This window comes from Melospiza georgiana, chromosome 19 (assembly GCF_028018845.1).
Source record: "Melospiza georgiana isolate bMelGeo1 chromosome 19, bMelGeo1.pri, whole genome shotgun sequence".
Classification (NCBI taxonomy): domain Eukaryota; kingdom Metazoa; phylum Chordata; class Aves; order Passeriformes; family Passerellidae; genus Melospiza; species Melospiza georgiana.
The window spans coordinates 2446925-2471301 of NC_080448.1; the positions used below are offsets into that span (position 1 = coordinate 2446925).

At 51.0% G+C, this 24377-nt stretch overlaps 1 protein-coding gene across 6 annotated transcripts in view; it reads right to left on the reverse strand.

Annotated features, from left to right (window-relative positions):
• TSPOAP1 (TSPO associated protein 1) overlaps positions 1-24377 on the reverse strand; it is a 68361-nt gene that overhangs the window by 42480 nt on the left and 1504 nt on the right. For all 6 annotated transcript variants that reach the window (XM_058037600.1, XM_058037597.1, XM_058037596.1 and 3 more), the window contains exons 2-8: positions 13752-13859; positions 12012-12140; positions 9810-9986; positions 6346-6600; positions 1758-1865; positions 859-942; positions 89-178 (exon numbers count right to left, since the gene is read on the reverse strand). In XM_058037600.1, coding sequence (XP_057893583.1) covers positions 89-178; positions 859-942; positions 1758-1865; positions 6346-6600; positions 9810-9986; positions 12012-12140; positions 13752-13859 — 951 coding nt within the window. The remainder of the gene's footprint in view (positions 1-88; positions 179-858; positions 943-1757; positions 1866-6345; positions 6601-9809; positions 9987-12011; positions 12141-13751; positions 13860-24377) is intronic.

Consider the following 24377-nt stretch of genomic DNA (forward strand, 5'->3'; position numbering starts at 1 on the left):
CTGAGCTGGAAACTTAAGAACAAGCATGTTCTTCTCAGCAGTTTTGCAGAAGCCAATGCTGCCAACCTGACAAAAATACTGCTTTTACCTGTCCTGCCCACCCAGCCTTCTCATTCAGCTGCAAGTTCTCTTCAGCCAGTCGTGCATTTTCACTCTGTACCTCCTGCAGCTGGATCTCCTGTCCAGAAAGAGCAGGAATTACACCAAGGACCTCTGACTTATTCCCCCAGATTCTCCTGCAGAGCAGCTCCATTGCTCCTGTTTTCTGATGGTGCAGGATGCTGGTGGGATGCTGCTCAAGGTCTGGGAAGCAACAGTGAGCAGCACTGCACAAACAGAACCCAGGGCTGGATGATAGGGTTGGATCTGGATGACCTTTAAGGTCTCTTTCAACTCAAACCAGCCTTTGATCTCTTGAGCAAAGCAAAGCAGAAACAGAAGGGAGAAATCCACATGTTCTGCTATGAGCAGCAAAACTTCCCTGGGATTAAACAGGATTTCAGCCAACAAAAAGCACAAGAAAAAGACAGTGGGATGGTGTTGTTACCATTTCAATACCTATCTGGAGTGCCTGTGAAAACAGTTAAGTATATCCCCAAATTAGCAAAGGCCATGGAATTTCATCCAGTGATTTGTGTAGCTGTATTCAGCTACACAAAGTCTTTTATTTAGCTGAAAGACTAAATAAACAATCCCAGTCTTAAGGGCTGGAGCCCCAAATTTGTGACACTGTTCAAATGAACAGAAACATTGGTGATTCCTCATTAAGAATAAATGAAGAGAATCCAAGAGAGGCACACAACAACTTAGCTCCTCTTCTCTCATTATGCTCATAAACTAGGCAACAAGAACACTTACTAGTTCTTTGCATCTTTTATGCTTTTTCCTCACTTCATGCTCAAGGTTTTCACATTTTTTGCGCTTTTTCTTGAGTTCAGCTTCCTGCACAAAACAAGCAGAAGTAGATCAGGAAGCCCACACTCTTACAATGCATATGAAATTCAAGCCCAGCCTCTCAGACCCAGTGCTGCATTAGTTATCTTTATTTTCTTATGAAAATCTCTTTGTGACAAAGTTAAACAATGTAGAACCCAAGAGAGATTTTTCTGAAAGTCAGGAAAATCAAAAAGAAAACCCCACTATTCCATTGTCCCCCAAACCTTCCATCTGGAAATAATTCTGCTCCCACATGCATGGACTGTTCCTATTTATACACAACAGTAGAGAGGACAAGGTGTGGGGGACAAAACAACAGATTTGCTGTATAAAATTTTCATCTTTAAACACCAGCTGTGCTATTTTAGCTCCTATTCCGATTCCACTGACACCTAACAGAGCACAGACATCCTCTTGATCTGTAGCTACTCACTACAGGTGGACAGGAGCTGCTAAACCTCCCTGTGCACTGTCTTCATTGCTGGAATAATTCACAAGGGGCACATTCCTCATCCACATCTGTCCCCAGTTCAGATAAATCTAAACCAAACACAGCACAGAAGCTACAGGCATGTTTCCCTCTCATCTGAGTGTGACATACTCCCCTGCCAGCCAAGCACCTGGACCTGGCACCCAGCAACACTCTGCATGCACATGGCCTGTGTTCTTCTTCCAGTTCCCCAAGCTTCCAACTTTTGCAGGGCAGCTGCACCTAGAAGGACTTCAGTCCCCAAAATCTCTACCTGGACTGCACATATGAAACCCCCAACAAAAATAAGAAAGCAGCACACTCCTTCCCCCAAACCAGGTTCACAACTCACCAGCTGCTGTATCTGTTTGCTGCTCTCCTGGTTTGCTACTGCATTTTTGGGAGGAAAATTTTCATGTCCTTCAGATGCAGGTCCCAGTGGTTGCACACCTGGTTCCACCTGAAAGCCGAAGAGATGCCAGAGAGCTCAGGGACATCCTGAGACTATAGAGCATGCTAAGGGAAGAGGGACTTTCCTGGCAGTACCACCCAGGAGAACAGCACTCCACAGGGAACTCCTGATCTCTGAGCTGCACCACTTGACATGGAGAAAGCTGGACAGCCCACCAGGGATCTCTGTGCTGGCAATTTCCTGGAGCCCAGGGCCAACCAGCCCAGCTTGACTGGAGCATCTCTGAGGAACAGTGGGCTCCTGGAAGCTCTCAGATCCAAGCTCCCATTTGTGCCTCACCTAATGACCCAATGAGAGGCAGCAGCAACACCTTTCATGGCCCTCCCCAAAGCAACACAGAGGGGAGAAGGGAGGATACAGCCCATAAAGGGCAGAAATAAGTGGAGATGTCAGAATCTAAGGGCAGGGAAGAGCAGACAAACACTATCAACAAATGCAGCATCCCACCTCTGCTGCAGCTGGGAAGGGCTAAAATGGCAGCAGTGCCACGGCTTTTGTGCACCACCAAACCAGATGAAAGGAGACACTTTCTATACACATTTGTACACCAGTTTCTAACAAAATTCCTTTTCATTTGGGTCACAGGCAAACACACGTTAATCCTCTGAATTCTTCCTCTTGGCTGATACTTGAGTTGACATTGTCTGCCTAGAATAAGCCCTGACTGCAGGGCAAGGACTGAGACACACAGATGAAAAAGGGTCTTGATAAGGTTTTAAACATTAACTGTGAAGTTATTTTTGATAAACAGATTTTAGGGACAGATCTTTAAGATCATCAAAGCAAACCTGTACTGTGAGGAAGCAGGAGGACTTTATGAATCCATCTCAGCCTTAGCTTTAGCTGACCTCTCCTCAGACATGGGATTCCTCATTTCACTCTAAACACCTTCAGTGCTGAGGGATCCATGGGATGAGGTCTGAGCTCCCTGTACAGCCAGCCATTAGGGCAGTGTCTAAGCACTATACCTAGGATGTGGTTTTTAACCTGTTTTTGACTTGAGAAACACAGGTTTTATCTCCATCTATATTTCATGGCTCTTACGCTGAAAAACTGAGAGCCCCAAGAGCTCATCACACTCAAGCCCAGGCTACCAAGGATTCCTCATTTTTCGCTGAAAAAAACCCAAATCTGAAATCACCTTCCATGTGAACCTTGTTCCCTATCCATGAAATAAGGTTCACTGCAGAGTCCAACAGTCTGTGCATCAACCAGCATGTGGAAATCCTGGGATCTTCCACCCAACCCACGGCACCTCAAGGGCCCCAGTCCTTGGAAGCTTTCAGGTCTGCTGTGAAACCCATATTTAACTGAGCAATAGCCCTGTGGAAATATTTCTGAGACTTTTTTTGCTTTTCAATCACCTTTCTCATACTAAGTACCAAACTTGTATTTCAGAGAATCCCAGAGTCACTGAGTTTGGAAAGGACCTCCAAGCCCATCCAGTCCAAGCTGTGCCCAATCCCCAACCTGTCCCCAGCCCAGAGCTCTGAGTGCCACCTCCAGCCCTTCCTTGGACTTCTCTGAGGATGGGCACTCCAAACCTTCCCAGGCAGGCCTGCCACGGCCTGAGCCCCCTTTCCATGGGGGAATTCCTGCTGCTGTCCCCCCTGAGCTGCCCTGGCCCAGCCTGAGGCCGTTCCCTCTGCTCCTGTCCCTGTTCCCTGGAGCACAGCCCGACCCCCCCGGCTGTGCCCTCCTGTCAGGAGCTGTGCAGAGCCACAAGGGCCCCCTGAGCCTCCTCTGCTCCAGGCTGAGCCCCTGCCCAGCTCCCTCAGCTGCTCCTGGGGCTCCAGGCCCTTCCCAGCCCCCTCAGCCGCTCCTGGGGCTCCAGCCTGGGGTGCTCCATATTACAGGGTTCAGCTAAGGGACTGCCAATAGCCTCCTCTCTTCACCAGTGCTGTCAGATTTAGCCTTGCTGACTTAGTTTTCAGCCAGAAAATCTTCTGGCAGTGAGGACAGGCTCTTCTGAGTCAGAGAAACAAAACACATGCACCACAAAAGCCATCTTGTCTGACAAAACCTGCAGGATCAGGTGAAAATCAAGGTACAGAAGGGTCATTCAAGGAAGGTAAGGGCAGGGCAGAAGGAAAGAAAATATTTGTGCATCCTTCCTCATCACAGCCAAATCAGGGGGTAAATGTGGGCTGAAATCTCAAACTATGAAGAACAAGGCTGAGAACCTCTCTGAAACTGAACTGTCTATAAGAACTATGGAAGCTAAGAAAATAAAAAGTAACAAACCACCAAGATTATGTAGCATTGACCCCAGGGTTTAAAACCCCCTTTGGCATGAACTGAATCCCTGAGTTCAGCAGGAACTGAATCAGTCCATGCAGCAAGTCACTTCTCCAACACTGCCTCAAGACAAAATACCTGGAAGATGGCAAATGCCATGCTTCAAGAGTATTCCAGAGTCTTAAGCATATTCCAGTAGACATCTGTACAAAGACAGACCAGTACATTTGACACCATTTCTGGGCAAACTGATAGAAACTGCTAAAAAATGCAAATACTTTAAAAAATCCAAACAAATGTCATTGCAGCAGGGGGAAACATATTCACAGATGTATAAAGAGGTTTTTTTTAAAGATGTCAGCAAGTAAGTGGGTGAGGGAGACCCAGTAGGAACGTGCTTGGGCGCTCAGAAGACATTCAGCTGCAGTCCTTTAGCAGGTGTCTGCAGACACTGAGCCAGCGCAGGGCAAGGGGGGGTTTACTCTTGGCTAAATATTCAGTAAAAATAAGAGGGAGGAATAAGAGAGAGCAGGAACTGCTCTGCAAGCACTGATGCAGCAGAGACAGTGATGAGGGCCTCATGACACTGAGTGATTACAGAGACTAATGACGGTTTAATAAAGAGTGCTTAGACAAAAAGGTAAAGAGATCTTCTGGGAAAGGGAAAGAAAACTTCATTATGCTGTCATATAAATCAATGCCACAGTCCGGGATGCTGCTGCACGCTGCTTCCCCAACACAAAACTGACAGAGAAAACACACAAAGGAGGGAGACAAAGATGATGAACACTGAATAATGGAAGAGGCTGGAAAGAAACAAACAAACAAAAAACAAACAAAAAAAACCAAAAAATAATAAAAAAAAAAAAAAAAAACAAAAACAAAACAAAAAACCCCAACACAACAACAGCTGAAGAAGAGGGATTTATAAATCCAGGAGTGACTTGGAAAAGACGGAAAAGGAATTAATATTCAGTGCATCTGCTGTAAGAGCCGGGGGGCAATAAACGAGAGCGGCTGGCGGGAAGGTGGGAGGAAGATGCGCAGCCCGATCTCCCACCGGGGGATATGGGATTGTATCACACTGAAAACACGGCAGGAAACCGGCAGAGCCCCTGGGAGCCACATCCTCCGGAGCCCGGGCTCGGACACCCCCGACGCGCCGCCCCGGGGACTGCGGGGCACAACGGCACCCGCGGCCCGGCCCCGCGGAGGGCCCGGCCCGACCGGCCGCGCTCGGCGAAGCCGCCCCCCGGCGGGGCCCCGGAGCCGCCCGGCGCAGCCCGGCCTTACCTGGCGGCGGCGCAGCCCCGTCCGAGGCCCCGCGGCACCCCCGGCCCAGCGCAGCCCCGCGGGGGCCCGGCCCGGCCTTACCTGGCGGCTGCGCGGCCGCGGCGGGGGCGGCGCCCTGAGGCGGCCCCGGATCTGCCGGGCTGAACCACTGCGGGCGGAGGGGCCGCGGCGCCGGGCCAGGCCCTGTGCGGTGGTGACACCCTCCGGAGCTGCCGCCGGCTGGGGGCCCGGTGCTGGACGGAGCCCAGAAGAGGCCCCGGAGCTGCTCCAAGGGCCGGAGCCCCTCTGCTCTGGAGCCAGGCTGGGAAAGCTGGGGGTGCTCACCTGGAGAAGGCTCCAGGGAGACAAGGGATGGAAGGACAGGACACAGGGAATGGCTCCCACTGCCAGAGGGCAGGGATGCATGGGATGTTGGAAAGGAATTCCTGCCTGGGAGGGTTGGGAGGCCCTGGCACAGGTTGCCCAGTGAAGCTGTGGCTGCCCCATCCCAGAAGGCGTCCAAGGCCAGGTTGGACAGGGCTTGGAGCAACCTGGGATAGTGGAAGGTGTCGCTGCCCATGGCAGGGGGTGGAATGAGATGCACTTTTAAGATCCCTCCAATCCAAACCATTCTATGATTATCTAAAGAAGAAACATTACCTGCTTTCCTAGGCTGAAAAACACAGCGTGGGAGCCCTGTGCTAGGGAAAACGAGCAGGACTGAGCTCCTGGCATGGCTCAGCGTCCCGGTGCTGGTGTGGGCTGCCAGCAGCATCCACATTCCTCCTCACCCTGAGACCTGGTGCTGGAATGTGTCCCTTTGAAAACCAGCACTGCACCTATTTGCCGTGTATATGAACCACAGCCCTCACCTTCTCCAAGTGAAGTTCCCTAAGAACAGCAATTAACTGAGTCATTAAATAGCCAGACTTTCTGATCGCTGACCCACTCGTCTCACCTCCTTGCGAGCTCTCCCTCCCAGCACTGAGTCTCCCAAGGCCTCCTTTGGTTGAGGTGCATCTTTGAGGCAGGAATTGGTTGGTCCTGGACGTGCGGCAGCACTGGGCAGGGCACTGCCTGAGCTCATTTTGGAGGAACGCAGACACTCCTTGAAATTCTTGAGCGCAATCTGCCTCTGGAGCCTCAGCACCTCTCGCTGGGATTCCCGCAGCAGGCGGTCGAACTCGATGATGTTCAGGCAGCGAGGGTCATCCTGTGGGAAACCAACCATGGCACCATGGCACTGACAAGCTCCAAAAGGTGGGACATCTCACATTTAACATGCAAACTCCAAAAGATGAGAGACTGGGAAAACCCAGCCTCAACCCACCCAGGTAGTGTGGCACACATGCATGGCTGATTCCTGGGTCTCCAAAGCCTCAAAACTTGCTTTACATCCTTTATGCAAAAACATTATTCCTTGTCAAGATGAAACCCGGCTTGTAATGCTCCTGCAGCTCTCCCAGCATGATGTGCAGGGCTTTTCCAAGCATGGGCCATCTCATCACATGCCAGCAGGGAGCGTGGCAGGACAATGTAATTTCACAGCCCAGCCAAACCAGAGCTCTTGCTGTTTTCTTTACTCCTTGGTGTGGGTGCTGGCAAGCACTTGGCTTTGAGAGGTTGCAGGAATGAAGAACATCTGGGATTTGGTCAGTTCTTTCTCAGGATAATATTTGGTTTCCTAACATTCTTGATTTCTCTTTTCTCAAGACAGTACATGTGATGGACACCTGCCTATAGCACAAAGGGTCAGTCCCATCCACACACGACCCAAACACAGCAGCTTTTGAAAGGAACCAGCACAATCTGACTCTCATAAAACTGGGGAGAATATGTCACCAGCTTGTTTGATTCTTCAAAGGTTTCCTGATTTCAGGAAGCTGAAGAAACGTGTCCCTGCATGTCCATACGTATAAAATCAGGTTATGAAAAACCTGTCTTTAAAAATCTGCTGCTGAGGAGACATTGTTCATTCCCCTGGTAAGCTCCTAAACCAGAGAGTTCCAGACATAACTGGTATCCAGAACAAATTTAATCTGCTTCCCTGTTTGATTCTTCTTTGCTCTAAAAATAGTGTGTGCTTTATAAATTCAATTTGTGGAGAGAACCATGGTTACTCTCACGCTGCAATGGGGAAACTGAGGCAGCATTAATGGGAACTGATTATAGATTCAAGAAGTGAGCAGCTGGGCCCCCTCTCTGCCAGCTCCATGTTCAGGCTATCAGGGTAGTAGTTCTTTAAACAAAATTGGCTGGGGCTATGTATAAAATCTCCCTTCCCCACCACAAAAAGGCAGCTATTCCCAACAGACGGCCTCTGAAGCCTGGGGGAATAAGGGAGTAGAAAAAAGCTGAGTCCTCCCCTCAGTTTCTATTGTACCAATCCCCTGCAGCTGTTCCCCCCAGTCCTTCCAAGAACCCATGCTGCAAGAAATTGCAGCCTGGATTTAGCTGGAGCTGGGTTTGGTTGGAAGCAGATCACGGAGTATGATCTCAGGAAATTATTTTATTCCATCCTAAGATCCCTGGCTTTGCAAAACAAGGCCAATGCATTTGCAGCCCAGGGTGCAGGTTGTGAGTTCTGCTGCTGCCAGGGAACTGAGTGCATCCGTTTCATTGCTACTGAAAAATTTCTACTGATTTAAATACCCAAGATTAAAATTGATTTGGTTACAAACTCTTGAGTGTGCACATCATATCTCTGCATAAAACACCCTTCATTGGCATAATGCATTTTGCATGCTGCAGACAGATTAGGGGAATTTGGAATTTTAAGTAGCTGGAAATTAAAATTTAATGAGCGGTTTGCCTGGAAGAGAAATGGGAAAAACAAGATCAGACAGAATGATCTATATTGCTCTCTTTCCTGTGGATTCCCTGCTCAGGCATCAATGTCCTGGTTGCTGGTGCCACAGACAGGGTCAGCAGGGACAGGGTGTTCACCCAGGTCAGCCTAGGAAGGCACTGACTGAATTTGTCAGCCCTGGGAGTTGCATCCATGTGCTTTGCCTTGGCCAGGAATGAATCTTGCTCACCCACTTCTGTCACATTCCTTTGCAATCTGTCACACCTGTCCCTAGCAGGTTCAGGTTGCCCAGCACACTCTGCTAGGAAAATCAGAGTGCTTTGGAAAGGGTCTGTTCCCCTTTCTGTGGGGGCCTGAGCTGAGAAATCAAAGGAATAGGAAGGAAACTTCTTGCTGACACTGTAGAGCACAGAAAGACCTGGACAGGTTTGTCCTTTGGTTTAATGCCAGGAAAGATCAATAGGGCAGCTCTGTACAAACACCAAATACACCCCATTGTTCTAAACCTGACTAGATCTACATTAGGGAAAGACTGAGAATCCACCTTCAAATCTGTAGTTAAACTGAACATATGGGGAGGTCAGGGACAAAAATAAAGCTATTTTCAGTGAGGAAGTATTTGTCACCTAAATACCACTTAAGTAGGACAGGTAGAAGTGCAAGGGTTCAGCTCAGCTGGGGACAGGGAGATAGGGTGTCACTTGACCACATTTACATTACCAAAACAGGGGGAAACCAGCACAGGCCCAAACGTTACTGAGATCCTTTGGAGATTTGAACTGACCTAAACTGCAAGCATCCATTTTGGAATTCAAATATGCAACTCAAATGCAACTTAGAGCAGGTTGCTTTAGTCACCTTGAGTGGGAACCACCTCACCCAGCTCCAGCTCTCTGCAGAGGCTCCTTTCAGAACTGTCACAGAGAAGAGCTCTGACCAGTCCTAGATCTTGGGACGAGCTGAATTACCACTTTATCCCACCATTTATGTCACTAAATTACCACTTTATCCCACCATTTATATTGGCATGGCCTGTGCTGGTACTGAGGGGAATGCAGATCACCAGCTCAGGAGCAGACACTAGCAGATGGTTTCATGAACACCCAGCCCCGCCTGGTGATTTGTAGCCATCACAATAAACATGTCAGGAGGCTCTGAGTTATCCCCAGTCCCATGGTGGCTGTGACTCCTCAGAAAGATGCAGCTCGAAGCTTGACATCTAGACTGGTTTTTGGGAATGTGCTTCTCAAAGAACCGCTTTGAAAGGAGGCCCTGCTTCTACAGCTTGCTTGCAGCTCAGCCCTTTGAAAAGTCACCCTGTGTCTGTGGCTTCTTGGGGGTTTCCAGGGAAGGAGTTTTAGTCACTGCTGGAAATGGCAGCTCAGATCCATGAACTGATGGAGAGACAAGCAGGGTGTCCCCCAAGGCACTCTTCTGGAGAGATATGGACAGTCTTTGCCACACACTCCCTCAAGAGTCCCCACTCAGCTTACACTCCCCTGTTTTCAGCCTCCACTTGAGACTAATTCCCCCCCACCACTTCCCAGAGCTTGGTTTCTATCACTGCTGTTGCGCTTGTCCCCAGTGGAGTGATGTCCCGCCAAGTGTCTCACCTTCCCTGCCAGGAGTTTGGCCTGCAGTTCCCGGCATTCCTGCTGCAGAGCTTCAATCTGCTTGTCTTTTGCCAGGAGAGCACTGGCTTGCTCTGTCAGGTCCTTGGCACGCTGGCGGGCAAATGCCTTTTTGCACAGTTCCAGGCTGGAGCCCTTCAGAGGCATCGGAGCAGTCACCTGCACCAGAGAGCAGTGAGGTGTGTTTGTGTGTGATAACCACCACCTCAGCACCCCTTGGTATTCAACAACCACCATCCCATCGCCCTTTGGTGTTCCTTAACCACCACCCCATCACCCAGCACAGGGAGCACTGTCAAAAAATGCAGCCTGGCCCCATAGGACAGACAAACAGAGCAGCAGGACAGACCTATGGAAAAGTAGAAAAGGAAAGGCTGGATGGAGAAGTGGCTCAATGAATAGGTGGGAAGGACAAGGTACAGCCATCAGGGGGGCTGCAGGCAGGGCAAAAGTGGGTAGGGGAAGGAGAGAAAACCAGGATGAGGTAAAAAAGACAAGAGAAGACAGCAGAGAGGTGGGGAGAATGGTAAGAAAGATGAGCATGGGATCAAATATAGCATGGGATCAAGGGCAGAGGTGGCCAAACCAGGAAGAGAAACAGAGATTCCATGGGTTTCTAGTAGGAAAGAGCTTCTGCATGGGTGGACAGAAGATAGAGGGAGAGGCAGAAGCTAAGGAGAGCCCAGCCAGGGCCAGTGCAGCCAGGGAGGACTGGGAGAAAAGCAGGACTGGAGAAAACATAGTTCAGGTTCACATGTTCCCTGGGAGGGAGAAAAGCATAAGATGGGGATGGCAGTGTGTTTAGGGAGAGTGGGGCAGGCAGGGACAGGCAGATGGCTGAGTATAGGCTCTGCCCAGGCAGACTCCCTGGGATGTCCCCATCCCTGGAGTTGGCTTTCCCACTGGGTACCAGCACCACAGACTTGGAGGAAGGGGCAGCTCAAGTCCTCTGTTCATCCTAGCCCTATGGGCAGTGAGGATACATCCAGTTCCTGGGTTTATCCAACCCTGCCTCTCTCTGCCCAGCTATTTTCATCTGCACAAAGCCTGACAGTCTGGGAAGGGGATCCTCTGCTGCCAGATCAGCCATACAGAATCCTCTGTGCAAAGTTTTCTTCCCCAGGTCTTCCCAAGCATCTCATGCATGTGCAGAAGCTGTGTGATCATGGCTCCACAGGACCTGGGTACCAAGCACAGGAGGGATCTGGTGCCAAATTAACCCCAGCTCCTCAGGCCCCTTCTCTGGCTGTACCTCCAGCCCCCTCTCCAAAAGGCACAGCCACCCCAGCACTTGCTGCCGTCAGAACATGTGGGCCAGCACAGGAGCCCAGTAGTCAGCTCTCCAGGACTTGCACAGGCCCTAAACTGCCCCCACCCCAAAGTTTCACTGGGGAAACAAATAAAACAGTATTTGTATAGGTGCTGGAGGATCTGCATAGTATGTCAAATGGTTTCTCTCAACATAGTATCTGACAACTCCATCTGTTGCCCTGCAAGTACCAAAACCCTGCGACAGACGAGCCACACAGTGCCTGGGGACAGAGAGGGCAGCAGTGCCAGGAAATCCCCCTACCTTTTCTCCAGCACAGCTTTCACTTCCTCCTTTCTACCCCAAATGGCTTGAATTCCCTATCACAATCCCTGCTTTCCTTCAGGAAGGTGTGGCCAAGATCCCATACCCTCCCACAGCCACCTCCCACTGCTGCTGCACCATGTCACACACTCCAGGGATCACAACAAGCTGCTGTTGGGTTGGAAAAGGCAGAAGCCCTGTGGCTTGCACAGCATTTCCAGCGAGGTGTGCATGGGACAGAGCTGCCTCTCACCCCTTCCTGTTTTGCTTCACCGCACTCCTTTTCTAATTCAAATCCTTCCTGTTTCTTTTTGATGAAGTCAGATGAAATATTTTCATGACTTGCCCAAAGAAAGCTGAGTTAATTACCTTAAACTATGACCTTACAGTAAGAAACGAAGCAGGAAGAAATTCCTCAAACCAGCCCCCAAGAGGAGTAGAGAAGCTGGCGATAGCTGGGGTTGGTGATTCTTGCTCTGCTATGACATGCAAAGCATGTTTGCTGTAGGTTTAAGAAAAAGGGAAAGGCAAGGCCTTTCTAGCTCAATGGAAGCAGAAAGCCAAAGGTCCTGGTGGTGAGGTGCTCTCCCAGCCCAGGTCCCAGCACCCACCACTTTGAGGTTTGCCTCCTGGAGCTTCCGGGCCCTCTCCTCCAGGCGCTTGGCGATCACTGCCAGCTCCGCGTTCTTCCTCTTCAGGTGCTTCACCTTCTCCTCTGTCTGGGGGAAGCAGCTCCTGCGCTGGAGAGCAGAAGGACAGGTTGGAGGTGAAGCCTTTGCTCAGGAGCCAACATCTTGGCCTCTACCTGACCTGTGGAGAGCACAGAAGCCTTTTCCTGGCCAGGGCTTGGCCTGTTCTCCTGGAACTATCCCAACCATTGAACACCAATCTCCGTTGCCTCTCCACTCCCTGAAAACTGTGTTTTCCTGGTATTTTTGTTAATGTAACCTCTCAGTCCCCATAAGATGCCCTTCACCCCACCCCAGACCATCCCACTTGGTCCCTCTCCATCCACATCTCTGTTGCAGGCCCTGCTAGGACTCAACATGTCTCCAGCATCAGGGTATCCTGGCCACCCACCCTTTGGGCTTTCTCTTCCAGAGTCTTCTCCGTTTATTTCCTCAGGATTATTGGACTCAACACATTCCTGATGATTTGTACTGTACCACCACAACAAGCTTATCTGTGTCCTTTCTGTCTTGACACCAAAGCATGAACAGGAGAAGGCAACAAAGGACTTTATGATATTTGCAAAGCAAATTTCCCTTTTCTTCCTATTGATTCTGTTCACTCTTAATCCCCTTTTATTTGTTATCTGTCTGTTCCAATAAGCTGCCTCTTGCCAATGGCTCCTTCTCCCAAGGTCAAACCCACATGTGTTATGCTGTCTTTTCACATCAGCAGAAACGTCAGGTTGACTGATCCTCACGATTATTTCCCTCCCTGCCCCTGTGAGAGTGCACCATGGGTGCCTGGGCTGAAAGGCTGAGGCTGATTTTTGAGAGTCAAAATTTGACACACAGGCTTGTGCTTCACTAAAATACAGATGATTGATAAGGGGTAACTCCTCGGGGTGCAGGTCATGCTGAATTTGTGCTTTTAGTGTAAGAAAATTATCTCAAATAAGCATTTTGAATGGGGTGATATGAATCTGAAATGCTGAGCAATCAAATTTACCCAGCATGGCTGGGCTGCACCCCCACACTGCAGGGCTGGGTAAGGGGTGATGCTCTCCAGGGAGGATGCAGGAGAGGAATATCCCCTCTTTCCTGAGAGTCCTGGCTAGCCCACCTGGGCAGTCAGGGATGAGGGAGGGGGCAGAAGGCAGATGGCCCAGGCTGTGGCAGCCTGGCTTGGCTTTGGGGTGCAGCTGGGGAGGACCTTGGTGCTGGGCTCTCATGGGAGCAGGGGGCACTGCTGCACTGTCACCCACAGACAAGGCTGAGTGAATCAGTATTTCTGCTTTTCCAGTTAAAGAGGAAACAAGAGTGACTTCCCCTCCTCAGCCCAGCCCTGCTTAGCACTGCAGGGAAAGCTCCAGCTGCAGCTAATGGCTGCAGCATGAAGGCATCCAGGGGACTCATAGCACCAGACCTTCTTTGTCCTCTGGCCCTGGCCAGATTATCCCATGAGCTCAAGAAGCATTTGGACAATAGTCCTGCACATGGTGTGACTCTTGGGGATGGCTCTGTGCAGGGCCAGGAGCTGGACTCGATGATTCTTGTGGGTGCCTTCCCATTCAGCATGTTCTGTGATTCTGTGATCTCTTAGAGTTGGCAGCAGACAGCAGCTCTCTGTGTCCAGCAGGACTCCCTCCCCACAGAGCATCCCATGCCACATCTCCTGCTCACCAGCAAGCTGTTCTCCTCGGCCAGGCTGGAGCAGCGGTGCCGCAGGTCCTCCAGCGCACTCAGGAGCTTTGTGTTCTGGCTCACAAGGAAGCTGTAGTCAGCCCCACTCTGCAAAACAGTATGGAAAGGCAAGGCAGGGCTTCACTGCCTGGGGCAGCTCCTGCAGGGCCACAGGGCTTCACCAGGGGCAGTGGCAGAGGGGCTGCAGCCTCACACCAGCCCCAGCCCTGTGGTGAGCCTGGCCTGGCTGTGCCAGTGGCTGGCAGGGTCGGGGTGCTGGTGCCAAAGGGTGGGATGTGGGGGCTGGTTTTAAGAGGAGGCAAGGAGCTGCATGTCCACTGGGGGGACAACTGGCCTTTGAGGCCACCTGGAGGGTGACAGCTGCCATCTCCATAGCTTTAAGAATTCTTTCAACTTCTACCCTGGAAAAAAGCCCAGACCCTTCTGTTGTCCTGAGCCATGGCACCATCCAAACTGGCTCAGGTGAAACACGAGCAGAGCCAGCAAGACCCAGGCAGGCAGAATGCAACCCCTGGCACGCCAGGAATGTGTGCTTCTCCCCATGGCTAAGGGATACAGTGGCCTCCAGTACCACATGGCTTTGGAGGCAACCAGGCTTCCTCACCCTCTTCTCCACACCAGCACTCGTGTTTGGCTCAGGAACCAGAGCCCAGATCATCCTCTCTGTGTCAGCCTTGGCTCCAAAAGAAGGTGACATGCAAGATTCTTTGCAAACATCACTTTCATTTTGCCACCTCAAAAGCAGCAGCAGCAGCAGCTCTGCCAGGACCTGTATATAGAATTTTGTGGTTGCTGCTTCCTGCCCAGAGCAGCTCGCCACACGCTCTCTACCGGAGTCAGCTCCCAGCAAAGATTTCTGGGCCTTAGCAAAGCTCAGAGCTGAGCTGCTGCTTCACAGCTGCCACAAGGCAGTGCCTTAGGAAGGTCCAGCAGGTTTTCCCAGCAGCCAGGCAGGTCTTGCAGGACCCACTCCAAGAGCCCAACAAGTCTCTGCTGAATGGCCGTGACCTTCTCAGTGCACATAGCTCTGCCCTACAGTTTTCCAGCCAAAGCTACTGGGGAAACATCTCTCACTCCCAAAGGAATGCTGCCCAAGCTTTCTTGGTAGCAAGAGCTCAGACAGGAGTTCAGCTCTAGGAGGTCTGAGACTGGCTAAAACACATTACACTTTGGAACAATTCTGGTTTCTCCATTGTGTCCATTGTAGAGATAGGGCAGGAGACCAGTGCCACAAAGTCCTTCCCACTGAATTCCCCAGCGTGGTGCCATGTTCATGGCTCTCCCAACCTCTCACACCTGCATGGAAATGCCTTGACAAAGCAGGGAGGGAAAATGCAGCTGAAAGAGGCTGAAAACAACAACTACAAAAAAAAAAAAAAAAAAAAAAATAAATCAGAAGACAACACCCAGCCCTTCCCATCAGCCTCACATGGTGTCCCCAGTCCCATCAACCACTTGAGACACCAGGATATGACGTGCCACAGGCTGACAGACTTTTGACAGAGTGGTTTGTAGATGCCCACCCTCCCCACAGATATCCCAGGTTTGTGAAAACTGGAGTGAAATGCCCCATAGAAGGAGACTGTACTGCTACCCACAGGTTGCAAAGGAAGAATACATCTTCCTCTATCTGTTCCTGAAGACACCACACTGCAGCACTTGGGTGCCCTCTCCTGCTCTCCAACAACTTTGGGCCACTTCCAGAGATGATGAGACCCAGGAACAAAGGAAATTCCTGAACCCAGCATCACAGGGATGCCAGGAACTTCTCCTGGGAGCCATGTGCAACAGCACTGTGCCCAGTACCAGCTCCTGCAACATCAGTCCTATCCCTGTAGCTTTACAGGTACAGTGAGGTGTCCCAGAGACCATTTCCTCCATCACCAGCTCCATGAGCAACAAAGCACTTCCTCAGCCTGGGAATCCACACAGGGGGCACTGCAGATGACAGAGGGGACAAAACAGGGCAGGTTCATGGAGAGAGGGGTCCTTCCAGGATCTCCTGTCCTGTGCATGGCAGCGCCTCAGGCGTGTCCCCTGCTGCCACCCCCAGAGCCAAGCAGGCAGCCCTGCAATGAAGTCAAAGTGCATTATTTCCATCTCTTTGCCACAGCCAAGAGACCTGAAAATTCTTGTCTGTGGTTGCCCTGAGACAGGGCGAGCACCATGAGCCGGCAGCCTGTGTGCTGGGATGGGAGCAGGAGAGCTTTTGAGGAGGAGCTGATGTGCTGCTGCCTCCCCCAGCAGCTGGCCAGGACTTCTGACATCAGCAGCATGGGCTTTCAGTAGGGGACAATCAGCACCTCCAGCATTTGAAATCCCATTTCTGCAGCCATAAACCATTTCATTAGGGCAAGATACAAAGGCACATAACCCCTCACCCCCACCATGCCAGGCTGTCCCCAGCTCAGCCGAGGTTTCGTGTCACAACTCTGGAGCCCATGACATGGCAAAGGCTGGCATGTACCTTCCCATTCTGTGGATGTGGCAGCCTCCCCACGCAAAGTGCCACGGAGCAGTGTGGTTGTGTGCTGCAGGCTGGGGCCAGGCACGGGGCCAAGTGTCCCCTGTGCCAGCACGTCCCTCTGCGGCCGCAGCTCCTTGGGGCTTTGCCCAGAGAGGCACAAGGGACAGCAGCAGCAAGAAGACGTGGAGGCAGGAGATCCTTGCTGTGCCAGGACGTCTGTCCCGCCCGGAGACCTCACTGCCACAAAAGCTGTGCCAAACCTTCCTGCTGGCTCTGAGCCAGTGCTGGCTGCGTCAGCTGAGCCCTCCTCCAAGACCACAGAGAGCCTGGAACCGAAGGGCTGTCTAGACGTCATCCCACGCTCATTAAACATTCATTTCCTATAATGAAATGGCTTTTAATTTATCAACCGCTCTGCAGTTCCTTAAGGATCCCGCGCTGCACGGCGCAGCCTCGCTGCTGCCTGCACTCAGGGCTCCCATGGTGCCTTTCATGGGGAGCTGGAAGAAATCATTAGGTAGGAGAGACACAGAGGCTCCCCCCAAAGTGACTCATCCAGATGAAGACATACAGAAGTGTCAGCAGGAGCTGGAGTCCCAATGCATTCCTTGGTCAAGGAGGTTTTCTGTGAGCCAAGGCAGAGCTGACACCATGGGGCAGCAGAGAGGGTCTCTGGGCAGCCACATTCCCCAGATCAGAAGCATCCTTGGCCACTAAAAAATTAACCTAAAAATTAACACAAGTGACATGGTCTTTTGCCACAGGGAAAGTTTCTGAAATGAGAGGAAGGCAGGAGCAGAACAGCAGGCATGCTGAGGGAGGAGAGCAGCAGGCACGTGGCTTTGAAGCCTGCGTTTCATCTGTCATCTCTTTTGGCAGGTAGAGCCCAAAGTTTCTACAAGATGCATTGAAAACAGCAAAGAAAGAAAAGCCTCAGCATGGCAGCTGCCAGAAAACTGCTGCTTTTTCACCTGAAAGCTTCAAATGGATTGGAGAGCTGCAGCAGCTTTTGCAGGGAGAGGTGCCCAGCCAGGCTGTTAAATGGGTCATGCAGGCAAAATCCCTCTGGAGCACCTAGCATTCAGCACAGCCCTTAAAGTCCTGCAGAAAACTTGCAGGAGGCCATTGGGGGACAGTAAATCAGGCATGCACTGCCTGCAGCCACGCTCTGCAATGCGGCTGGGGCAGCGCTGGCGCCGCAGCACGGCCTGGCACCCACCTGCCCAGGGCTGCCCAGCCAGCCCCGGGGAACAGCCAGAGTCTAAACCCAGCCTGGCTCTGAAATCCCTGCTGAAAGCCAGACAGGGAGGAGGAATTTACCAGGTAGCCCCGTGAACAGGAGGTCTCAGGTGGCCTTAGGAAACAGGCAGGCACACAGCTGATTTGAAAACATACCTAATTTGAGGGTGTAGAAACCACGCACAATTTAAAGGTGTACAAACCACTGACAATTTCAAGATGTCCTGATTTCTCCATCTGCAGCTGATCCAGGGTCCAGTTCCTAGGTTTGCTTTGCAGGAGCCATCTCTGAATACCACTCCCCTCTGCACACATTTGCAGAGTGACCCAGGTGAAGCTATCCCAGCTCTCCTGCTATCTCGGATATATTAAATCAACCACCTCTCCTTCATTTGAAATCATTGTCCCCAAGCCTCCACCATGCCAAAGCCCTTTAGCTGTTCATTCCACCTGACTTTAGTAATTAGTTCCCTTTAATTCTCAATCCTCTTCACTTGGAAATGAAGCCTGTCATTGCCAATCCATTTTCTTCTCTTCCAGACAGTTTCAAGGGAATCAGCCACCACACAGGACAAAATTATTTTCCATAGGCTGCTCTTTTGCAGTGCCCTCACTGCATGTTAAAAGCAAGACAAAAATAGCCTCACCTCCTGTTGGGTCAGCGAGCAGAGCCAGCCCCAGAGCTGCAGCACAGCGAGCAGCCAGCACATCCCCACCCAGGGAACAGGGACAGTGCTGCAAAGCTATGGGAGAAGTAAGAGACATGCCTGGGATGAAGCTTGATCATCCTGCCACTCTGGCAGGCAGTGTGTCCCACTGTGCTTGTCCTGCTTCCTTCCTGCATTTTGCACCGTTCCTGGTTTCAGACACAAACATCTCTGTTGTGCCTTTGCCTTTAGGGCACTTCCCCACAGCCCTGTGTGCTGCCAACTCCCTTTCCATCAGTCAGCATTTTCTCCTGCTGCCTATCCCTCTTCCAGACTACTACTTGCCCTTATTTATGTGATTTCCTCATTTATCTGATTTTTATCACCCCATGTAACAAATTCATGGAAGAAAAAATCCATCCAAGGCTATTAACTTCCAAAATCCTGCCTCCAGCATGAGGAGTGCTGGACCCATGAATTGGAAGATATTGAGGGAATATTCAGGGGAGCAGTCACTATACATTTGCTGTTTCTCTGCATTTCCCCAGGCGCCCTCTCCTGCACACACTCTGACCACTGCCAGCTCTTCATATGCTCCTGACTGGATGTTTAAAATGAGATGCAGCTGAAATTGGAGTCTTGAAAAACCAGGTTTTCTCTATCTTAAAACCCTCTCTGGAAGCACCAATATGAATCCCAGGAACACAAATTGAGCTATTCCAGGAGAATAATCAGCTCAATAGGCCTGATGGACCTGGCTCACTGTCCTTTGATGAGCTCAGCTTCTCCAGCCTCCCAACCATGGAGAAATTAATGTTCCTGCAAAACTGAGACAGGGAAGAGTGTGAATGGAAAATAAACTCCCAAGGCAGAGGATCAGCTCTCCAAAATCCAAGGCTGCAGCTGGGTTCAGAGTGCAATGCGACAATTCCTCACATTCGACAGCAAATCCAAAAGTCATGAGGATTTGCAAGGAGATGAGAGAAAATGACACTGAAATACCTAATGGCTGCTGGGAAGGTGATTCTGAAATGCTCCTGAGGTGCTGCACATGTCATTCTTCATCTTTCACCATCAGATAGAAAAAAGGGCAGGGAATTGTGAGGAATGAGGGTTTGGAGAAGCCATGGGCAGCACTGGCAAGGGACAGGTGCTGCTCAGGGTGCAGGTTCTCATCTGGCTGGACACTGCTGGTGTTGCCAGTTCTTTTGTGTGGCCAGTTTGCTCCTGGTCCTGCTCTCCAGTGGCTATGGAGACGTGTCCCTGCTTCCAGATGGCCACGACCCACCTGAAGCAGAGGCATGACGAGGTCTGTGTGGCCCTGGACAGGCTTTCCCCAGCTGTGACCCAGCTCTCTCTGTGTTAAGCACACAGTGTTTTGCAACCCCAGGCTGTGTGCAGCCACAAACTGCAGCTGATCCATCAGATAACCTGCAGCAGCACCGGGTTGTGCAACACTCCTCAAGTACAGGAACATCACCCTCCTGCTCTTGGGCCACTGTGTGACCCCTGGCCATCCCTGGGGTCCCCTGCAGGGTCTTTGCCCCCTACACACCTTGTAAGAAAGATATCTGCATTTTGTAAGGTGAAAAAGAGGTACAAAGCCTGTTCTCCCAACTACCCTTTAAACACTGGTGTACAAGTGTCTCCCTTTTCTCTTACCAGCTTCCAGAAAGATTTGGCCAAGCTCCACTCTTGGTAAAGCAGGACTGTGCTCATCCCCACTGCACTCAGGGGACATTGCTGTTTCACTGCCTGCTTGGGGAACGTGTGGAAGACAGGCTGTGCACCATAAAACCTGGTCAGGCTACAACATTCTGAAGCCAAGACAGCCAAGCTGTCTTTTTCCCCCACTGCAGAATTTTCTGGGTGCTGCTGAATAAATCATTGAATCTGCAGAGAAGTAGCTCATGCAACACTATTTCCACTATATTAAAAAAATTCAAAATGTAGAAGATGTGGGAAGCAATGTGTGAAAAACTTCAGTGAAAACACAGAAAGACTTCGCAACCTCCGCTGCTGTGTACTCATGCACATTGCAAATTATTTGAGCTAAAACATGGGTACTGGCTTACTATAAGACATTTTTGTTGCTTAGCTCTAAGCAGAGGTCAGTCTGCAGCTCCCAGCACTGCAGGCTCAGGCCCAGACCACCCTGAGGTCTTTGCTGAGCATCTGGACTCTTTCTGGATGCCATGGGTCAGATAATTCTATTTTGTGAACATGCAAAATACCCTAAAGCCCCTGGTGAAGAATGATAAAATTTTATTCTTTCCAGGTTTGGTGTTTGATGGCTGGAGTAGGGAAGATTGTTCTCTGATATCTCATCTTTCCTGTAACAGAAACTCTAATCCAGAGAAACACTCCCAAGAAAGGCATGAGGAGACTTCTGCCTTCACCCTGGGAAGCCACTGAGCTGCAGCTCAGTCAATCCCCTGCCCATACAGAAGAGCCACAGACCTCTAAGACGATCATGGCTTGCAAAGTCAACACCAGCTCTCCTCACCACAGAGCCTCGGCAGCAACATCCTGATCACAGGTGTGCTTTGATTAAGTGGAAATACTTGATTCCTCAACATATGCAGCTCTGAAGAGGTGTATTTGCTCTTCCACCTCGCAGAGTACATCAGGGAGCCGAGGGGCAGATTTTGTATGTAAAAGTCAGTTTTTGCCCAGAAATCTGCACTGCAGTTTCTCACCCACTTCTTCCCATATTCCAAATCACTGGAAGCTTCCCAGGGGCCAAGAACACATTTTATTTTGGATCACACTGGCTAAAATCCTGCTGCAGTTGCCCAGGCTATGGCATGATTAGATAGGAAGGAATTGTTCCCTGTGAGGGTGGGCAGGCCCTGGCACAGGGTGCCCAGAGCAGCTGTGGCTGCCCCTGGATCCCTGGCAGTGCCCAAGGCCAGGCTGGACAGGGCTGGGAGCAGCTTGGGACAGTGGGGTGGGACTGGATAAGCTTTAAGGGTCAACCCAACCACTTTGGGATTTTGTGATTCGAGGTTGGGATCAGTGTTCTTGCTCACCTTGGTCATGGTCTGGCAATGGCCAACAGCAAGAGGGTGTCACAGCCCTGTCCCAAATCCAGCTGATCTCCACCAGCCCAGAGGAGTCAAGGACACAGCAAGGAGGCACTGCTTGGTGTCACTCACCCTCCACATCCCACACAAGTGACCTGGCCAAACCACTTGGACATGTCTTTGCACAGAAGGCATGAGTTTAATCAAACAAAAGAGCTAAAATGAGCATAGTGTCACTTTGCCTTGTTTTCCATTCATTCCTACAAATAGAGAGGCACTGGCTCTCCCTGGCAGGCAGCTGCCTGAGATGGCCATGCATCCATAGTGCTGCAGCAAACAGCACTAAGGCATTTGCATGAGGCTGTGCACTGCCAAGCCAAGGAAAATTAATTTACTCAGATTTTGAGCATGATGGAATACAGCCTTTTAATTGGGATTGCAAGAGGTGGCAAGAACTGGCTCCATGGCCCAAGTTCTCCCTGTCCTACTGCCATCTTTCATCCTGCTGACCTCCCCTTCCCAGTCAAGGGTGCAGCTCTACACACCCTCAGACACTAAATGAACAGCTTTCCAGCTTTGCCAATGGAAAATTTGAAGCTCTTGAAAGACCACAAATTCCTGCAAAAGGCACTGAGCTTATCATTAAATGCAGCTTGGCCTGAGCACTTGATGTGGAGGATATTTACCAGCATTTTACAATTCTTCCTGTGTCTCTGCGTTGTTTTATTAGGCCCCACTGGGACCAACATGTTTTGGTGTTGGTTTTTTTGTTTTGTTTTGGTTTGGTTTGGTTTTTTTTGCAGCTATTTAAATTCTTACTCACTGGAAGGCTCCTTGAGTTAAGCATTTTCAGTTGGGCTTACAGATTTATTGAATATTCTCAGCTCCACATGACCTCAAGGGAAGCTGAGGCTAGGATTTTAAGAAATTCAAATCCAAAGCAACCTCTTGTGATTGAGAAGAAATCACAGGAACCAGCTCAGGGCACCCTAACTGTGCCCCTTGCCTGTGTGGCTCTGGGATGGGAACAGGGAATGGTCAGCTGCTGAGCTCATCCCTTCCATGAGTGATCTGGGGAGCTTGGGGAGATGAGTAATCTGGAAGGGAAGGATGCAGGGAATATGCAGAAAGTGAACAGTTTGATCCTCTTCCCTTGTCCAGTGTAGGGCACCAGGAGGGAGCCTTCCCTTCAGCAACCCACTCCCAAATTCCAAACTCTGAATTTTCCAGGGCCAAAGCAGATCCTGCTGGAGCAGCAACCCCTGGGAGATGCAGGCAACTGAGCTCTTGTGGGAAGTGCTCTAAAATCCATCTGACAGCATTCTGGGAGCTTTCCAATTTCCAGACAGACTGTATCTGTGCCACTTTAACCCCATTCTTCCTACACAGACAATGTTTTTCTCCTCTGATATTCATTATTTGGATTGGGATCCCACCCCTGCAGTGCCTGGAGATTCTCAGCAGCAAAGTAATTTCTTATGTCTCATGTCCACACAGAAATTTTGAGAAGCAGGACCAGAGCAATTCCAAAGGCCCAGGAGGAAGGATACACTTGTGACAACCCCCCAGACAGCATTATCCAGTGGGGCTGTGGTGGGACACACTGCTCTGCTGAGGAGCCTGCAGTGCCTTGCAGGATGTAGGGACATGTGACAAATGGATGGAGAGATGTGAGCACAAACCTCAACAAGGAAAACTCCCCCCAGGCTGTGAAGAATATTTCTGTGTGGGATCCCAGCCCCTGGAGATATTCAACACTTGCCTGGTCAGGGCATGATCAGCCTCTTCCATCTCTGGAGCCTTCTAGGGGCTGGATGGGAGGCTCCAGGTGTGTCCCCTCATCCCACCTCCCAAACTCCAGAGTTCCTCTGCCATCTCCCAGACGGGAGAAGGGCAACAGCTCTCCACGCTCTGCACTCAGGAGAGACGCAGGCAAGGACACCAAGATTAACTTGACCTACAGACAGTCTTAATGCCTCTCTGAATGCCTTTCCACAGCCTGGCCCCCAGGGAATGGCTGAGCAGTGGTGCCAGAAGCTGGGACACACAGCAAGAGCTTCATCATAAAATCAACATCTTTAATCAACTCTGTCAGCGATGAGCCCTCAGGAGGCTCTTCCCCACACCAGGAGAGGACTCCCTGGAGGCAGCTGTCCTGTTCACACAGTGCAGCTCTGACATCCCAAGGACACACGTCCTAGAGGAAGCTCAGCTCTGGCAGCGCAACACACAGGGTGTGTCCCAGCCCGGCCAGGAGCTGCCAAGCTTTGGAAGGGAACTGTGCAAGCCTGAGTTGGCCCGAGCTCTAACAGAGCACCTTGTCCTGCAGTTGGAGGGTTGCTGCTCCACAGCCCAGCAGCACCAGCACTGGGGACAGCAGCACTGAGCTCCCTCCTGGGGCTGAACTGGAAGCCTTTCACATCCATAAAGCCACCTGACTCCAGGAGAAACTGCTGGATTTTTTTTTCCAAGGAAAACACGAGGTAACCTTTCTGGATATCAACATCAATATTAAAGATGGTACTGCCATGGCACCACCAGCACCACCCCAATGACATCACAGTGCCACTGTGGCACTGCCATGATGCAGCAGAGTAACACCGGTCCCACAGCACCATCAGTCCGGCACCAGAGCACATCCCACCACCACCAGCACCACCAATCCCACCACAGTACATGGTTACCTGATGGTACTACTGTGGTGCTGCCAGAATGCCATGGCAAGGCTCCCACGCAGCCGGGAGCCTCCAGGATGGCAGGAAAACACTCAATGCAGCCCAAGGACAAAGGCAAACTGGATGGCAGGTGCTCAGCAGTCACCTCCATAGAGACCAATAGGGGGGACCCACTGCAGGGATCAGCAAGAACCAGTGCACTGCTCCCACCACACAGGTGCAGTTCAGCTGCTGGAGCACCCACAAACAGCCCTCTGCACCAGCCACCTGCCCTCCCTCCAACCCCAGCCTTCCCACTCGGGCTCCCACCAGGACAGAGCACCCACTCCCTCCCTTGCCAGCCGGCTCTCCCAAAGGAAAGTGTTCCAGGACACACTGGGCAGGGCTTGTGCCAAGCTGGTCTAGTGGAAGGTGGGCTGGAACGAGATGGCCTGTAAGGTCCCTTCCAACCCAAACCATTCCAGGATTCTCTGAAGACAGTAAGTCTGGCACAACTGACTGGACTCCTGGGATACAAAAGAGGGGTGGGAGCAGAAATCCATCCCATTCTG